The sequence below is a fragment of the Xylona heveae genome (assembly GCF_001619985.1).
Source record: "Xylona heveae TC161 unplaced genomic scaffold L228scaffold_10, whole genome shotgun sequence".
Classification (NCBI taxonomy): domain Eukaryota; kingdom Fungi; phylum Ascomycota; class Xylonomycetes; order Xylonales; family Xylonaceae; genus Xylona; species Xylona heveae.
The window spans coordinates 267,779-284,649 of NW_017264202.1; the positions used below are offsets into that span (position 1 = coordinate 267,779).

The 16,871-nt window shown below is 46.2% G+C and overlaps 9 protein-coding genes across 9 annotated transcripts in view; 4 read left to right on the forward strand and 5 right to left on the reverse strand.

Annotated features, from left to right (window-relative positions):
* L228DRAFT_24645 (hypothetical protein) overlaps positions 1–46 on the reverse strand; it is a 1,191-nt gene extending 1,145 nt beyond the window's left edge. The window contains exon 1 of the mRNA XM_018332419.1: positions 4–46. The gene's annotated coding sequence lies outside the window, so the exon portion shown is untranslated. The remainder of the gene's footprint in view (positions 1–3) is intronic.
* Positions 47–1,133: 1,087 nt separating this feature from the next.
* On the forward strand, positions 1,134–2,065 carry L228DRAFT_284955 (hypothetical protein). The gene is made up of 2 exons (XM_018336283.1): positions 1,134–1,227; positions 1,312–2,065. The coding sequence occupies exon 2, from the start codon at positions 1,357–1,359 to the stop codon at positions 1,873–1,875; it is 519 nt and encodes a 172-aa protein (XP_018185779.1). The 5' UTR covers positions 1,134–1,227; positions 1,312–1,356; the 3' UTR covers positions 1,876–2,065.
* An 857-nt stretch (positions 2,066–2,922) lies between these two features.
* Positions 2,923–4,063, forward strand: L228DRAFT_270316 (hypothetical protein; the record flags this gene model as incomplete). Its single annotated transcript, XM_018335397.1, has 2 exons — positions 2,923–3,284; positions 3,706–4,063. The coding sequence occupies 2 exons, from the start codon at positions 2,923–2,925 to the stop codon at positions 4,061–4,063; spliced, it is 720 nt and encodes a 239-aa protein (XP_018185780.1).
* A 329-nt stretch (positions 4,064–4,392) lies between these two features.
* On the reverse strand, positions 4,393–5,236 carry L228DRAFT_213535 (superoxide dismutase [Mn], mitochondrial; the record flags this gene model as incomplete). The annotated part of the gene is made up of 3 exons (XM_018329990.1): positions 4,393–4,512; positions 4,581–5,057; positions 5,183–5,236. The coding sequence occupies 3 exons, from the start codon at positions 5,234–5,236 to the stop codon at positions 4,393–4,395; spliced, it is 651 nt and encodes a 216-aa protein (XP_018185781.1).
* Positions 5,237–6,182: 946 nt separating this feature from the next.
* On the reverse strand, positions 6,183–6,990 carry L228DRAFT_249908 (hypothetical protein). Its single transcript, XM_018333193.1, has 3 exons — positions 6,971–6,990; positions 6,401–6,832; positions 6,183–6,214 (listed from the first exon to the last, which is right to left on the reverse strand). The coding sequence occupies exons 2-3, from the start codon at positions 6,769–6,771 to the stop codon at positions 6,205–6,207; spliced, it is 381 nt and encodes a 126-aa protein (XP_018185782.1). The 5' UTR covers positions 6,772–6,832; positions 6,971–6,990; the 3' UTR covers positions 6,183–6,204.
* A 353-nt stretch (positions 6,991–7,343) lies between these two features.
* L228DRAFT_213541 (MFS general substrate transporter) lies at positions 7,344–9,256 on the reverse strand (the record flags this gene model as incomplete). The annotated part of the gene is made up of 5 exons (XM_018329991.1): positions 7,344–7,630; positions 7,734–7,952; positions 8,022–8,366; positions 8,436–8,763; positions 8,948–9,256. The coding sequence occupies 5 exons, from the start codon at positions 9,254–9,256 to the stop codon at positions 7,344–7,346; spliced, it is 1,488 nt and encodes a 495-aa protein (XP_018185783.1).
* A 1,158-nt stretch (positions 9,257–10,414) lies between these two features.
* Positions 10,415–12,066, reverse strand: L228DRAFT_213577 (Dit2 protein; the record flags this gene model as incomplete). Its single annotated transcript, XM_018329994.1, has 4 exons — positions 10,415–10,465; positions 10,526–11,005; positions 11,066–11,428; positions 11,491–12,066. 4 exons carry the CDS (start codon positions 12,064–12,066, stop codon positions 10,415–10,417), a joined length of 1,470 nt encoding a protein of 489 aa, XP_018185784.1.
* An 829-nt stretch (positions 12,067–12,895) lies between these two features.
* Positions 12,896–14,785, forward strand: L228DRAFT_249912 (hypothetical protein). The gene is made up of 4 exons (XM_018333194.1): positions 12,896–13,762; positions 13,845–14,281; positions 14,329–14,396; positions 14,446–14,785. The coding sequence occupies exons 1-4, from the start codon at positions 12,949–12,951 to the stop codon at positions 14,729–14,731; spliced, it is 1,605 nt and encodes a 534-aa protein (XP_018185785.1). The 5' UTR covers positions 12,896–12,948; the 3' UTR covers positions 14,732–14,785.
* A 1,374-nt stretch (positions 14,786–16,159) lies between these two features.
* L228DRAFT_253980 (class I glutamine amidotransferase-like protein) lies at positions 16,160–16,843 on the forward strand (the record flags this gene model as incomplete). The annotated part of the gene is made up of 1 exon (XM_018333794.1): positions 16,160–16,843. The coding sequence occupies one exon, from the start codon at positions 16,160–16,162 to the stop codon at positions 16,841–16,843; it is 684 nt and encodes a 227-aa protein (XP_018185786.1).
* Positions 16,844–16,871: the final 28 nt, after the last annotated feature.

The window sequence follows — 16,871 nt, forward strand, 5'->3', positions numbered from 1 at the left end:
GACTCAAATTCTGCTCGAGATTCTGCCCGGAAAGACTCAAATTCTGCTCGGGATTTTGCCCGGAGAGACTCAAATTCTGCTCGAGATTCTGCCCGTAGAGACTCAAATTCTGTCCGAGTAGACTCGGATTCTCTTCGACTAAGTTCAATCTCTCTTCGAGTAATCTCAAATTCTTTTTTCAGATCGGCAATTTGTTCATCTATCCTAGAGAGAAATTAGTTATAGTTCTGTTGAGGGAAAATGATTTAGCTTCTTGCTCTTCTGTTCGCCTAGCCATGTCTTCCATCATTTTCTCCACCACGGATTCCAGCTGTTTGTATTGGTCAATGGCATCACCTGTGTGAGACTGCTGGGGCGCCATGATGTTAGGTGAACGTCCAGTCGATGCAAAAATAAAACAAGTAATTATAATAAGATTTTTTTTGTCCTTGTGTTGGATGCAGTCTTGGTGTTATAATCAATAGCTTGTCCTCTGGTTGTAAAGTTACAACCGATGTAGGATTGTCGTTACCTTTATATGTGTCCTTTGGCCAGATATCGATTTCTTTTCCCCTTTTCTGACTATTAAATGGGCTGGAAATGGTCAAGCTTTGCACAGTCTCTAAGCCCGATAAAAGGAGAACTTGGGTATAAAAGACTATGACTCTTCTGCTAGTTGCGTTGATAATGATACACATATTCGCTTGCCAATAAAGTACCGCCCCATGTTAACCCCAGATTTCTACACTTGGCCATATGCTCGCTAATTTGAAGTGACTAGTCTATCCTGGGTTTAGCAAATCTAACTTGGCGCGACGATTCTGACGGAGAGCTCAGGGTCCACGTAACGACTTGTTATAGTCCCACCATGACTTTGTCGCGGCAGAAATCACTTTTGATTTTGGCTATGGCTATGAATTGCATATCATGGTACCTTATGTGTTCGCCATAATCCAGATACTCATCTATCATGGCTCGTCACTCGAAATGAGGATAGCTGTTCAATAGTTGCCCAAGAAAATGCATTGATGTGTAGACTGTGTAACACAAACCAAGCGCTTAGAGAGCCAATGCGACGTAGGAAAGGAGTCAACCCTGGTCCTCGATATGGGTATATAAAAGGCCAGAAGAATGTTCCCCGCTTCAAAGAGAAAGGGAACAAACCCTTCGTCAATACACCAGTCATTCGGCCTTCAAAAATACACTGTCCGTTCATTTCACTAGTCATCATTAATTGGGTGAAATATCGTAAGTTGCTGCTCATCGCCAGTTCATCTCTTCCAAATAAAATGCCATTCACTATGTCCGAGCTAAACGCAAATTCATCCCAAGGCTCACCAGCGTCCAGCTGTCAGATACAAATCTGAACCAAAAAAAATGTCATACCTCGAGCTCACGGGTCTTCAGGGTTGCATCGAATGTGTTACCCCAGACTCTCCACGCCAAAAGGTCAAAACGCTCTGGTCGAATCTACTCTCTTATCATTTCCCCAGCACGGGCTATTACACCGTGATCAAACCGGCATCCCACAAAATCGATGAAACGACCAAAGATTGGCCAGATCTCACAGTGGTCAAGGTCATAAGGGGCGAGAAAGTGCCACGCGGGAACCTCGTCATGGTTGAATGCAAGCGCAGAGAGCTTGATGTGCCCTCTGAATGGGCTAAGCTTGAGCAGCAGGAAACTCAGCAGATGATTATAGACAAGATGAGAGCGACCTGGAATGACGAAGCCAAAAGGCTTTACGCGGCGATCGCGATTGGACTGAGTGTCAGGTTTTATGCATTGAATGGCGACGAGTTCAGGGTTTTGACGCCGGTGCTGAAGGTAGACCAAAAACCTGATGCGGAGCGGATTGTGAAAGTGGTTGAGGATATGAAATCCTACGCTGCTTGAATTAGATATCTATAATCAGCAAATAGGGGATGTAATTTGTCGGATTGTCCAAATTGTGTATACTTGGAAAGTATAAATCGTGTCAGGGTGCCGGGAAATGGCCAGCCGATATTGAGGGGATAGCAGCCCGGCTTTAAACACTTCACAGACAGGACCACCGAATCATAGAAATCAGCTCAAGTTGATCCGATCGTCCCCGTCGATCTCCTTCTAATCCCTCTAACAATTAGTTAGCAATTCCACCGAAGCCACAGCGACAATCGCGCCAATCTCGGGGAAATTTTAGCGAGTCCTTGGCGAGGATTCTCCACTCGCTCGTACCTGTGATCGACTTCACAACCGAGACAGTTACTCCTTCCGGTTAAGTCGCCACGGGAAGCGCTTAACTAACCCGTGACGAATATACTTGCTCAAACCCTCTCACTGCCTTCTCTATCAAGCACTTCACGTTTTTGACATCTCGTCCCTACCAAAAACTCTTTACCTACTCGATATGATACAGAACTATCGGATTTCAAGTGACTTTCGCGCCCGTGGAATGGTTGCAGGAAGGCATGTATGTCTCGGAAACTAATAAAGTGCGCAGAATGCCCCACTGCCTATCGACTAGCAGGGCAAACAGCAATATGTGGGGACCTGGATGGCTCTGCTCTGTTATCGGTCCTCAGACCATACTCCGTAGTCCGTATATGATATTGCGAAATCCGAATTCCGCCATGGCTGCAAAACAGGGACCCTGGTGATCTTTTAAAGTAATACCTGCTGCCCTGTCTAGTCGGTGTAACATACTACACTTTCTCCTTGTCGTGCTATACGCGTCTGTCTTCTCTCGTCTTTATATCTAGCACGGCAACACCACTGGAGTTCACTTCATACTCATACCACCCTTTCTTTTGATCGTACTCTAACCATCTATTGATCTCATTCTCCGTCATCTCCAAACGTCTTGCGACTATTGCATTGTCTACGCTCTACTGCATATTCCCAACTTAGCATCCTCATTCTCATTACAAGTTACACCACCTTTACCATTCAACAACAACAATAATGTGCGGATGTGGAGGTGAATTCGGCCGTTCCAGCGCCGGCGGCCGCATCGCGGTCATGTTTCCGAGATTTTCACATTCATCGGCTTCCTATCCTTCTCCATTTCCTTCTCCTTCTCCAGCCTCATCACCCGCATCTCCCAATGGGTTTCCTTCGCAATCGACAATTCCTGCTTTACCTTCTGCATATAATCTCTTCTTTTACAATTCCGACTCCCACGATGCCGCGCCGTCAATGCCCACCTTTGATTCGTCACGAAGTCCGAAGCCGGAGACCGAGACTACGCGGGCAGTGTTCAGCTTTGATAATGGCCATACGCTTGCTGCGCTCAAGAACTGCGGTAGCTGTGATTTGCGCATAGAGTACGTCTTTCATTCTATTTCTATTGCCTTTTCCTTTCTTTCCTTTTTTTTTATATTTCTTTTTCTTCCCTTTTTCTTTTCTTCCTTCCTTTCTTTTATTTCCTTTTATTCATCTCTTTTGTTTTATTTTATTTTTTTGTCTTCTGCATTTTGCTTCTTATTTTGGCTCCTCTCTTCACTCTCTCTCACTCTCTCTTTCTTTTCTTTTCGTCACTTTCACCTGCTCTGAATCTCTGATTTTCGCGGATTGCGTGAAATATAGCGCATTGCATACCCTCGCACGAAATGCAGCAGCAAAGCAAATAGCGAATAGAGCGAAAGTCGTTGTTGCTGAGAGAAGAAAATCCAAACCCCAGATGAAAACTGCCAAATCGAAACGTCAAAGGCAAAAGAAACTAAACAAAAACTAACAATCATCCAGACAATACGGATATACATCCCCCTCATCCCTGAACGAAGCAGCCGCTGCAGGAGGATATAAACCGCTATATTCCTTCCCACTGAACATGACTTCCCTGCCCTCGACCAACGGCACCACTGCCGCAGGAGCAGCAGCACCTGAAGAATGCGGTAGAGTAACAGAAGGACGGACACTTGAGTTTGACCTCCCCGAGAAACTCGACCTGGGCGTTGGCGGCGCGGGTGTTGTCGGGCGACAGGTCACGCTGGTGTGCCGCCGGTCTTTGGCCTCTGCTGAGGGGGAAGTCCCGGGCGAAGGCTTGGGTGAGAGTAACATGGGCGCGTGGACGCTGGCAGAGGGAATTGTGGGGTATAATTAGACGTTCTTTGTGACAATGCAAAGAACTATGTGTCATGGCTTTTAACTTTGCCTTGTATTTCAGCTGGGTAAAGTCATGGTTTGTTGGGTTCGGGTCTGGTATTATATGTGTTATGGTATGGTATGGTGGCAATTGGTATATGGAATTAGCGGTCAGCATGAGAGATAGTCCCATTAGAATCAGACTTTAGATTATTTGATGGATTTTAGCTTGCATCTTTATCGTCAGAACAGATTATAGAGCACATGGCTACCAATGTCAAAATAGCTACGAAATTTGCTCGTTCACATTTAATAGCTAATATTCCCACTAGTCACAGTAAAGGACCTTTACATAGCAGGCTTGAACGTCTTGCTTGAGTCGATACCATGCTTGTATCTCTCCTCAGCAACGGCCCAGTTAATAACGCGCCAAATCTGGCTAACGTAACCGCCCTTGTTGTTCAGGTACTGTTAGACGTATTAGTTTTCTGTCCTAGATATCATCATGTCCCTTCAGGGTCATAACTGAAGCATACCTGCAAATAGTATGCATGCTCCCACATGTCAACTCCAAAAATGGGAACCTCTGGCGCCGTCACTGGATCCTGGTCCTTGGTAGTCGTGATGTCGAGCTTGCCTCCATTGCCACGGCTCACGAGCCAGCCCCAGCCGCTACCCTGAAGACCAAGCAGGGTGTCGCTAAATGTATCTTTGAACGCCTGCTCTGAGCCCCAGCGGGAAACAATGGCCTTGTGCAGGGTGGGCGCAGCAGTCTCGAGCTTGCTCGCATCAGAGTCCGGCGGGGTCAAGTTCTCCCAGAATAGAGAGTGATTAATGTGTCCACCGCCGTTGAACTTGATCTTTTGCAGCAGCGACACGAGGGCACTAATATCGTTGGACTGGGTGGCCTTGGCTTGGCTTGCTAATGCGGCGTTGAGATTGTTGACATAGGTCTGGTGATGCTTCTTGTGGTGGAGGTCCATAATCTGCTGAGAGATGACGGGTTCGAGGGCCTTGATTCACGCATTTCTCGTTAGCAAGAAGACTTTAGGGATGATCCATGCTGTTCGTTAAGGCAAGAGAGTAGCAAAGCTGAAACACACAAGGTACAAGGAAAGGATATGAGGACGATACGTACATTGTAGGCATAAGGAAGCGGGGGCAAGGTGTAGGGTCCAGTAGAAGCAGCCATCTTGACGGAATTGCCTTGGGCTATGGTTGAACTTGGTGATGAGATAGTGGATTGGGAGGAAGATGAGTACAAGCCAGTGGACTTGGAAGAAGATACAGGACGAGAGTTTTGGTTGTCAGAACGATGAAGCCTTTCACAGATGGTGTTCAAAGGAAACGAGAGAGCTTCGTGGGCCGAAGCGGAGTTGGAACTAGGGCAAATGTAGTGATAGAGGGTTTCTTGAAAGATACGGAGAAATGATTCGCTCTGGTGGGGTAGCTGAGATTGCGTCGTTGGGGCTCTTGCAGAGTCCTGGGTGCGTAGTTGATGTTGACCACCAAGGTTCTCGTTTTCTTTACTTTGACCCTCCACAATTGCGTGCTCCCCACTCGTTCTAGCTGCCAACGGAGCACTTGTGATATCTGATGCGACGCATGGTGAGGCCAAGACGCAAAGGGTAATGGCGACGATCAGATAGCACATGAGCAAATTTGAGCATTTTAAGAAGGAACGATCTCTGCTGTGCTTAGCGGACTGCATGCCTTGCTGCCGCACGTGCTTGGAAATGTTATCTCCACATGGCATTCTGTCCATAGTTTTAACTGAATCTGCAATTGGCCTCAGCCTACACGGATTGAAGTTATGATGGCTCGATGTTGGTCTTGCAGGCCTTGATCACACTCCACCAATATTAGGAATGCTGCGTGCGTTTAGCTTGCGCACATTGCCCTCTCCGAGTTTATGTGATATAGTTTTGCAGAGAATAGACGAGTAAGTGCAAGGATGTTATTTACATATGCTGCAACAAATAATTGCCTTAAAATGAAGTGGAATGATTTTCCATTTGGAGCTTGGAGCTTCAGATGACAAAAGCTGAAAAATGTTCCAATAATGCTTTGTCACTTCGCGGCCGCGATTCCGCCCATTTTTACCGGGATCCACTCCGGTCGCTAATAATCATGCGGCCTCGCGTCACGGCGTCAAGAGACTCACGTAACCCTTTTACCCGTTAGCCGGCGTCAAAAGCTAGCGCGACCTTCCGAGAGCTAATTCGGGACACCGCGAACTTCCCAAGCGTTTACCAGAGCTCTCTGTGCACATCCTGGGTCACTCTCGACATCGAGGGAGAGCACGTAGGTAATTTATACGCATTATAAACATAACAAAATCTGATTTTCAACTTACTTGACAATGACATGCGCATCAAGCAACGCTTGGATGGCTTCTGCGGTCCATTCCTGACAACGTCGAAGTGGCTCGTTTGGGAAGAGCCGACGGGAGCCTTGAAATTGCTTTTTTGGAGGTGGAATCATTTCGCAAACGTCTCTCATACGTGGATAATCAAATTCACTGACTTTTCCGATAAGAACCTTGGCTTTGTATGTTATGGAGTCTTCTGGTTTCTTGGTCGGCATCATACTGAAGGACATCCCTTCTTGAATATTACCCGCGACTTCGAGAAGCTCGCCAGTTCCATCTTTCTCTGTTTCCACGAAAATTGCATGGTGGTCCCGGGGAAGTCCAGTGGAGGCAATACGATACACGTTGTATGACATTGTAATGAACCCTTGTTTGACTACTCGTAGGATTTCGAAAATTCGACTCTATCAATGGGATCTTTAGCTCAATTTAAAAGTCCAGTCACGATGATTATGGCAGCTCGTAGTATTGAGAATGTATTTTTGGAAGCCGAGACTGGCCATGTGACTGCAGTCCAGTCTATTGGCTGGTTGGAAAGCGACATACCGATTTGGACAGTTTTCAAATTATCGTGGAACGTCTCACTTCAGATGGACGCGGAATTGTCAATTTCTCGAGGTGCAAGGCTTGGAACAAGCGCATCGTCTTTTCTTATCTCGTCAAGGCTCTCGTTTAACGGTTGACCTATAAGCTTACAGCTTCAACTCCGGTAAGAAGCGTGATTGGGCCAAACGGCATGATAACAAATATCGTCAAACGTCTACCACTTTTTAAAGTGTCAGATTCTCGAGGTGCAAGGCATTTCGCTTGTTTTGTATCCAGACGAAGTGATTTTACAGGCTAAGCAGCTATGGAGGATCGTTATCATGTATTCACTCGGTGTTGAGAATCGACGGTTAACGGCCGTTGGAAATTGCGCGCTATGGAACTATGGAGATGACTTTTCCCACTCCTCCCTTTTCCGTCGCCATGATGCGCCTGTACGAATGAGATATATGATGATGCCGACGACAACGAGATACATCAATGCAACAATCGTAAATGTCCAACCTGTTCCAATTGCTGTGACGACTGGGCCTTCGACAGCAGAGGAGATGGCAGCAGCAGCGTTGCGGAAGACACCATTGACGGCAACCAGACTTGCTGCCTGCCGAGGCGCGCACTCAGTTAAGTACGCTGAACTTGTTGCAAACACCCATGTCATTCCGAAGCCAGCTATAGTATGATACTGTCAGCTGAGGTAGGGCAAGGCTTCGCAAATCAACCGATATGGCCTGCCGGGCAGCGGGGTCGGGGCCTATGCTCACAACAAACTCACCAAGAATAGTAGAAATTAACACGCTTGATATGTGGATGTGGAATCTCGTGAACCACCCGTACATTAAAAAGCCGGCTATTGAAATCAAGATGCCAAAAATTTGTGAATGGATCCTCCGCTCAGGAGCAGCCTCACTACTCTGGCTCTGCTTTACAAACTTTGCCCGCATTTTATCAGACAATTTCCCGCTAATTAGTGAGCCTAGTATCATGCCACCCGCTGTATTCCAAGTGTTAGAAAGTTCAAGTAATGAGCCGTGATAAACACCATAAAAGATTAGAGGCTTACCTGGAGCAATAAAGGAAGCACCAATTTGAATCTGATTGAAAAGATATTTCTGTTCCAACGTACGAGCAAAATCCACAGTGAAAGCATAGTAGCCCCCAAAGAGCAGTGCATTATCAATACAAACTAGGAGCGTAGGCACATATCGCAAGAGATTGTAGTATGCTCGCGGGCTAGGCTTTGGTGGCCGTGGGTATTTCCTATCATCATTCACAAGCCGCTTTTGCCAAAGCCGTGGTTTTGCTGGCCATGTTGAACTCTCGTAGACCGACCCGTTGCCCACGAGGTATCTAAGGGTCTCCGGAAGGCAAAGGAGGATCAGTGCAAAGGCGACAAAGGTCGAAATGGCTACCATGGACTTTTGTCAATGCAAACGAATGGGGTTGAAAAGGAAATTAGTGCGGGTCAAGTACGTACCAAGTAAAGCAAAGACATATCTATACGCATACTGCGAGATAATGCCACCAAGTAGAGGCCCAAGAGCGGGCCCGACCTGGGGGCCAAGCATGAAAATTGAAAGAGCAAAAGCGCGATCCTTTGGCGGTACGAGATCCACAATGGTTCCTGCACCGAGTGACATGACGCTTGCGCCGCCAAAAGCTTGGAAAAGTCGCAGTGGATATAGCGCACCGAATGACAAACAAAAAAACACAAGCAATATATTCGCTACAAAGAAAATGGTAAGGGAAGACAAATAGAGAATTTTTCGGCCACCAAAATCGGCAAGGCTTGCCCAAAAAAGGGGCTGAATAGAGGTCAGCATTTATCTAGATGAAAAAAACAAAACCGGGGAACGAAAGAAATAAACCACCCTAACTCATAGTACAACCGGCATTATAAAAATGATCAAGGTAAAATCACGTGGTGCTGAACTGGAGGGCAGTAGTCTATCAAAGGACTTGAACAGCAGAAAAAAACGAGCCACTTACCGCAACCGCAAAAGTCGCCATGAAGATCGATACAGTACCATTGACAGATGCTCTCGAGCGATGAAGCTCACCATGATGGCCATTTTCCAACAGAGGTAAAAGTGGCAAATAAATGCTTCCAGAAAGTGGTCCAAGAAATCCAGCAAAGGTGACAATACCCATGTAGAACCGTCTTTTACCGCTGGAAAATGCCGAATAAGGCTCCGTGGATGATGCTTTAACTTCAGTCAGTACTGAGACCTTGTTATGGGCAGCCTCACCGTGGTTTGCTGTAGCCGCAGTTGTTTCAGGCTGGACAGTGCATGTCATACCCGGACCATGGCTGATTTTCTCTTCGTTCATTTCTGGGTCTTCAAGGATGTATAATGTTATTTGGAAGCTGGATAAAGAGAAGTTGCCAGACAGAAAAGATGTGATAATGATTGATGGAGTATAATGCGGTATGCAGAAGAGTAATGTTCTTTTCTTTTCTAGGGGTGCCAAATTTCCCAGATAGTTGAGTCTAGCGATTCTACTCAAGCTGCGTGGCCAAGCAGGTGGGTTTATGCCAAGATCATGCTGCAATCCTCAGTGCTCCACTGGAAGTTTGAGCTTATGTCAATCGGCGAATCTGTGTATATAATCGCGTAAAAACAATTCTCGGCCTATGGTGTGGCAATCAATAAAAAGTGGTAGGCCGTGACACCGTGATTGAGACCCATATGCAGGGCCCAGGCCAAGAATGGCACGCACAGCGGGAGTAGAAATTAGCGTATTGCATAGTGAGCTGAAATTTCAGCTTAGAGCGCCAAGTTTTGCCAGAAAGATTGGATAAAGTATCAAGGGCTGCCATCTTGATCTTGATGCTTGGCATTAGTGGCTCATGGACGATTGATGCATGTTGGTGGAGCCGCTGGAAATTTGCGGGAATAATTCAGCGAAGATCAGGCACTCCTTTATCTGGCTAACCGAGCAAGGCTTAGTTGAATCTAGTGGAAAGTCCAGCTGTAAACTGAGCTTTTCTCGCTTGACTCCCCACTAGAACCGTTGCATGAGTAACCTCGAGCCGCCCTTACCAATTAATAGGCTTAGTTTGGCTGGGATGAAATAGGACCAATACCTTTGTATCACCGAAGAAAAGTACCGTTGTTAGTAATACGAGACGTTCCTTCTCTGCGAACAGTTAAACATTTCTCAAAAAATAGCCAATGCTTCCATGCATTCGTAGGAACTTTCCAAGTTCAAAATTTGTGCTGCACGACTAGTCTAAGGCGATTTGCATGCCTAGAGAAGGACCTGCGTTATGTAGTCGCTGTTCAATATCCTTGACATTTATTTATTATAAAAAGTCACACGGGACGCTTCTAATATGTATATATAACGTTTCCACCGTAGATATCACAAGATTGCTTCAAAGCAGGCGACTAATTTTCACTTTGCTTGAGTCGAATTGAGTCAGCTGACATGAAGAGCATCAGTCGTAGTGGCCTAAAGCTCCTCAACTTGAACACGCAGCATTCTTGGATATAGAGGCCCCGCCTAAGGAATTTTTGTTAGCAGCGATTCAATAAAAGACGGGCACAGACCAGCAAAACTTACCGGAGTCATTCGCTCTGGCCATGTAGGGTCAAGTTTCCATTTAAGCCTCTGAATCAGATAGAAGAGCGTGACGCGAGCTTCGAGAATGGCGAGCTTCTCTCCCAGGCAAGCTCTACGTCCTCCATGAAACGAAGTAAATTCAGCTTTGCTCTTTGCTCTTCGATACTTGTTCGCAATTTCTGGCATTGTCCCTCCCCATCTTTCTGGTAGAAACTCATTCGCATCGAGCCCCCAGCATGTGGCATCCCGACCTGTGGCATACGCATGATATCCAACATATGTGCCCTTTGGAATAATAATCTCATTTCCAAGAGCCACCGTCCGAGTCGTCTTTCTATTTATGAGTTGAGATATCGGAGGAAACAAGCGAAGGGCCTCGTATATGACAGATGTAAGATATGGCATATTTTTGAACATATCATGGGATGGGTCATCCTGCCCTGAGCACAAGATCTCTCTGCGAAGCTTTTCTTGAATTTCCTGCGGAGAACGAGATGGTGAGTTTCTATTCATGTGTCTCAAATCACATATATGACCTACTTGATGCTTGGCCAGTAGATAGATTAGGGTAGAAAGCAAGAGTTGCGGATTCTCATGTCCTGCCACAAAAGATATGACCATATTGTCTTGAAATTGCTTTTCTCTAAGTACGCTCTTTTTTCGTGCAGAAATGAGTCTACAACCTAGGTTATCGCTCTCAGTAGAGCAGCAATTTCCAGCATGGCTCTTTTGTACCATTTTACAGAACTCATCCCTGAAAACTTGAACGGTCCTCCGGGCCTTTTTGCGGCTCGGAATGGGCAAGGCATCGAGAAAGGGAAAGGTTAGAAATATCGGTTTGAAAATTTCCTTTTTAACAGCCATTTGTAATAGATGCACATCAGCATCGGGTTTTTCCATAGTCTTTGCACATCCGTATTAGCAATGAATCAATGATATAGCATGAACCTGGTCAATGGAAATACCTGAAAATCCGCGGAGAAAACCGCCTTTCCCAAGTTTGCAACAGTATACCGCTGGAGCAGAGGCGTGACTAGGACTGCACCATCTCTGTTGTTCGTCTCCTTCAGAATACGGATAAGAAGAAGCGCATTCTCACAAAATGATGATATGTCAAATTGTTTCTGCAACCCTGGTTTTAGGACCTGTTGATAAAGTCTCCAGTCGTCACCGTGTGCACTAATGATATTGTCGCCAGTGTAATCTGCCAGCACGCTGTATGGAATCTTTTTCTGATTACCAGATTTGGCATATGTCTTCTCGTCTTTGAAGATTTCCGCCATATATTCTGGCTTTTGGAGTAATATGTTCCATCGGGCGCCGAAAAAAATCTTGACGGCCCCGTGCGTTGCTAGAGGCTCTTCTAGATACTCCTTGAATATCTTTTCTTGATCGACATCTTTGAAAAGCGGCAGAAGGGTGACGTAAAATGGAACAGTTGGGATGTTTCTAGGAAAGTTTCGAGGCGGAAAAAAAGTCCAAAAATACAATTTTGTCACTGCAATAAAACAGATTGCCGAGACACATAAGAAGGCAAACATAATGCGTACAACTAACCTCTGTAGTCTTCAAAGGACATGCAAAAACAAAAGAATGATACATTTCATTTCAGCTTAAACAAATATAAAACCCCATTGCGCCCTCGTGTCAGCTGAGACCGATTCTGCGCTTGTCAATCGAAATCATCCACCTCGGCAGAGTAAGACCGAATCCCCACTCCGCCAGGAACAACAACGTCTAGACCTAGATGATCCAATGGTCGGATTCATTTCTTCCTTCGCATTGAATAAGGCTGCTCGGCGAGTATGGTAGAAATCGGAGGAACTAAAGGGTGGATAACATAAGGTAAATATTCATGGGCCTTCTGAGAAATGGACGTGCGATGCTAACTTATTAGCTGCTTGCTCGCGTGGGCCGCCAATACGGCCCACTTAAGGCATCACGGATGCTTCTCCCCACGTGCGTTAGTTCTAACTCAATTCCCTCCCTTCTCCTCCCTATTATTCCTGCGATTGCGCCATTGCTGAATGATCCGCCTGACCGTGCGCGTGGAATTATGTTATCTCATAACTTGATGGGATTTGTTAGTCTTCGCCAGCTACTGTAGAGTAGTGGATGAAGCATTCTTCATTCTCTTGGCGTCATATCTGTTCTTGAGGGCGTCCAACAACGGAGTCAATGCAACCCTACCCCTGTTGCTGTTCGGGATCCGAAATGAAATTGCGCAAACCCGCTCAGCATGAATATTCCACCCTGCACAAGATGTTTCTGGGCGACTTTCATGATTATGCAATGTTTTCTTGGCTATATGCCAAATTATTTCGAGTGATGATTCTATCCGTGAATAATTGGCTTTGATAGTCCTCCATTCACAATGGCATGCTTCTCGTTGTTCATTTCGCTGATGCAAAGGCATTCAATATATGGATTTTCTCTCTTCGAGTTGCTCTCCTGTGTCGGTGTATCATGAGATACACGCGATCTATATTCGAGATGCCGGTGGCCAATCGCTGAAGGTCCTTCGAGGAAGACAGGAGCCAGTTGAGAGAGTATTGGCCTTTATCTTCCGCAATCATCCATGGTCGTCCAGCAGCGTCAGCCTCGCGACGAAGAGGCCCAAGCTAGACCCTTGCTCGCGCGACTTCTCCAGTGATGATCAGTGGGTCAAGGATTGCATTGCGCAATCATGCAACACAAACGGCGAGGCATTGACTGCAGTTTCAGGATTTACTTTAAGGCTGCAAGAGGTCCCTCGATTCTCAGATGGAATTATTTTCGGTCTTCTCAGTGTGTTCCCACAAGAGTCAGGCATCAGTCCGCGATTTCGGCAGTGGTTCACCTCTTTGGTCGTCAACGGAGCAAGGATCCCAATTCACGATTTACGGTTTCAAGAAAATATTGACACAAATGCAAGATATCTCAGTTCAATTATCTGTGGAATTTTCGATCAAAGCCTCAGAAACATTTCTCGCGACGACCAATGGGAATGTGGAGGACGTGCGTTGTTCGAGGATCTAGCCTATCGATTTATTTCCCGAGGAGCAACAGTCGAATTTTGCTTGCCAGCCTTTCCCTGCAAATCTTCAAATACTGACAAGGTTACCGGATATCTACCTGACAAGGGAGAGGAGATTGCTCTCAAAAACTTAATCTCGTTCCTCCGCAGCGTTCGGAAAATATATGAGCCGGGCGCGAAACTTTGGGTCATCAGTGACGGGCATGTGTTCAGCGATTGCAGTGAGTTTCTCATGCTTTACCAAGCCAACTTTCAGGACATCGCACTGTCTAGAAGGATATATAGCTAATAATACATTCTTAGTCGGCGTGGATGATATTATCGTAGACAAGTACAACGAAGTTCTAAAGTCCCTTTGCGCAAATATTCTCGAAAATGAAGACGCACTCTTCAAAGATTGCATACAATTCTGTTCACTAAAGGAGTTGCTGTTCCGAGACGAACTTCGTGATAGTCAATTTGACCGAAGTGTTCTTTCAGATATTACTGTGTCTCATTTCCTGGGGACAACATTATCCCCCGACTCAGAATTATGTCGAAAAATTCTACTCGCAGGATGCCAGGTCGACAGCAACGAGTTGCGTGCGGCGATTGAAGATCAGGATCCAGCGAGACTAGCACTCTATCGAGGTTTTTCCAAATTTATGCTGGAAGATTTGTCTCTGCATTCCGCAAGCGAGACACTGAGCAAAAGTCAAAGGAAGAAAATGAGCTCCAAAATTGCTTTTGAGATGATCAAGGTGCGCGGCTTGTCACCATTTCCGGATCTATTTACTTACTTCCTTAGCGCAACCATGCATATTCAAATCTTGTCGAGCTCTTGTTCCCCCAACACATTCGACTATCGATACACGCGTAAGTGATATCTCGCTTGGTAAGTGGTTCAAATCGGCTTACAAAATAGACATGACAACCGCGGACCCAAATTCGGAATTCGACTGCTAGGAAAGAATGCCGCCAAACTGGAAAGATTTGACGGGAAATTTCTCTCGTCAACCAGCGACGATCTACTCCACATACCTACACCATGGCATAACTGCGTGTTTCAGATTGAAGGCGGATCAACATATTATATTGCAAAGTCGCGAGTCATACGAGAGATTATGAGGACCGGGCAATACAAAGGCGTCTGGACCGAGAGTCAGAATGGACAAGGGTATTTTTACCTTGCACCTTGCGAGCATTTGTAAGCGGGTCTACGAAACAAAATGCAATATTTTTGGATACTTTATGCAATAAAGGCATTAAATTACTTAGATTTTTTGGTCTTGAAATACCTATACAGTATATTTGTGCATCTAAATGCAATTCAAAGCGACATTTGTAATGCCAATCTGCTTACGTGAACTCCTCCACCTCTATTCGGGCTGGCCTTAACTGACATTTAGCGGGCCGACCCACCATAGAGGCCGCCATTGTACCTCACGCTAAGCCACTATGGCGCCCCACCGTAAGCAGCTATAATACTCCGTACACTGTTAAGCTCAACTGACTTGCACTAAAACTCGCCAATCGTTGTCCAATCTGGCTACAGTCGGCAAGGAAACTGCCTCAAACCCACGCAATCCTGCTCAATCCACATCTTACCCACCGAACAACACATTCAAGTTCCACTACTGCAGATAAGATGCTTACTAAAGCGTCAATAGTGTAGGTGCAGTAATCAAGTGTGTTACAGGCGAGCTAACTCTATATGCCATGGACTTGCGTGCCGCAGAGCCTCATGCAACACCACTTCCAATCCTCCCGCATGATATAAAGGCGGATATTAGATCCGCTTTCTTCGCCAGTGCAAATTCTCCCTGCGCCCTTGTTTCTCGAGATCCAATAGATCTAAATATTTTACACCATACTATACGCCATATGTTTTGTAAGCAATGAACAGCGAATTGCGATAATAAGCAGAGTCACGTGCCGCCCTCTCAACCCCATAAGCTTGAGTCAGAACCTGGCGTGACTGGTGAGAATGACGCTTTCGTCTTACGTGTAGTTGAAGGTTGGAGCCAAGTTATTACTACAAATACTGCTGATAGCACCGCTGGGTTGTGAGTTGCCAACCATTAAGATATTGAATGGTAATCGCTTTGCTATTGCTGCTCCAGCTCCGGATACTGCGCAGACATTCTTCTTAGGACAAGCCTACAAGGTGAGATTTGATTGTATTCTTGTTTATTTGTCTTTGATATTACTTTTTCTTGGGAGAACCTTTGATTTTTGAACATGTTTTTTTTTTCCTGTGCGGTTGTTTTTTGGCATTTGATATGGGATTGTTTTGGTACGCGCCTTGCTCGGATTATTATGTCTTCCAATTTCTTCCCTTTTGCCGTTTTATCTTCGTATCCGTACCGCATGATTTCTACTGGACATACACTACCGTACACGCTCTCCAGCTTACAATCGCTTGAAAAAAAGACACAAAGAACATCAACAGTCTACCTCGATCTGATATTGACTAGTATAGATAGATAAACACGACAGCTCAGTCCCCTTCTTTCCTGCAAACTCTCCCACACTGTACGAGTCTTACGACGTCTGATACACCCACCCACCCAACGCCTCCAACCATGTCGACCACTTCCACCCCTTCGGCTTCCGCCACCAAACCAAAGAACTACGCCATGATTCTCTTCCCAGGCTTCCAGCCCCTGGACGTCTTTGGGCCACTTGACGCATTCAACATCCTCTCCCTCAGCCACACCATGAACCTCTACATGATCGCATCCACCTTGGACCCCGTGTCCACGCAGGCTCGCCACCCGTCCATGAATCCCGCTGGCTCCAACTTCTACCAGAGAGTTGTTCCAACACACACCTTTGACAATGCGCCCAGTGATATTGACGTCTTGCTTATTCCCGGCGGCATCGGCACTCGGGCACCAGACCTTGGTCCCGTGATTGAGTTTATCCACAATCGGTATCCCAGCTTGCAGTATCTGGTCACGGTGTGTACGGGCGCCGCACTAGCGGTGCGGAGTGGAGTCCTGCAAGGGAAGAGGGCGACCACGAATAAATTGAATTGGAGCCTCGTTACGTCGCTGAAGCCTGATCCTGGCTATGCGCCCCTATCCAACAGCGGCACCAGCGGAAGCACAATCACCTGGATCCCCCAGGCGCGCTGGATCCGCGACGGCAATATCTGGACAACAGCAGGCGTGACCGCCGGCATCGACGCCATCTTGGCATTTATACAGGACGTATATAGCCCCAAGGACGCGGATCGTGTTGCGACGGAACTCGAGTTTGACTGGCACCAGGACTGGCAGTGGGATCCGTTCGGTGCTCTGATTGAGCAGGGAAAATAATCGTATTAGTCTTTTTTTTTTTTTTTTT

What these genes read in the sequence shown, in the direction of transcription:
- L228DRAFT_284955 (XM_018336283.1), top strand. Translation starts at nt 1,357, where the DNA reads ATGTCATACCTCGAGCTCACGGGTCTTCAGGGTTGCATCGAATGTGTT.
- L228DRAFT_249908 (XM_018333193.1), bottom strand. Translation starts at nt 6,771, where the DNA reads ATGTCATACAACGTGTATCGTATTGCCTCCACTGGACTTCCCCGGGAC.
- L228DRAFT_249912 (XM_018333194.1), top strand. Translation starts at nt 12,949, where the DNA reads ATGGATTTTCTCTCTTCGAGTTGCTCTCCTGTGTCGGTGTATCATGAG. An exon ending in TTGCTTTTGAGATGATCAAG is followed by an intron (nt 14,282 to 14,328) that starts GTGCGCGGCTTG and finishes TTACTTCCTTAG; the next exon opens with CGCAACCATGCATATTCAAA. An exon ending in ATTCGACTATCGATACACGC is followed by an intron (nt 14,397 to 14,445) that starts GTAAGTGATATC and finishes CTTACAAAATAG; the next exon opens with ACATGACAACCGCGGACCCA.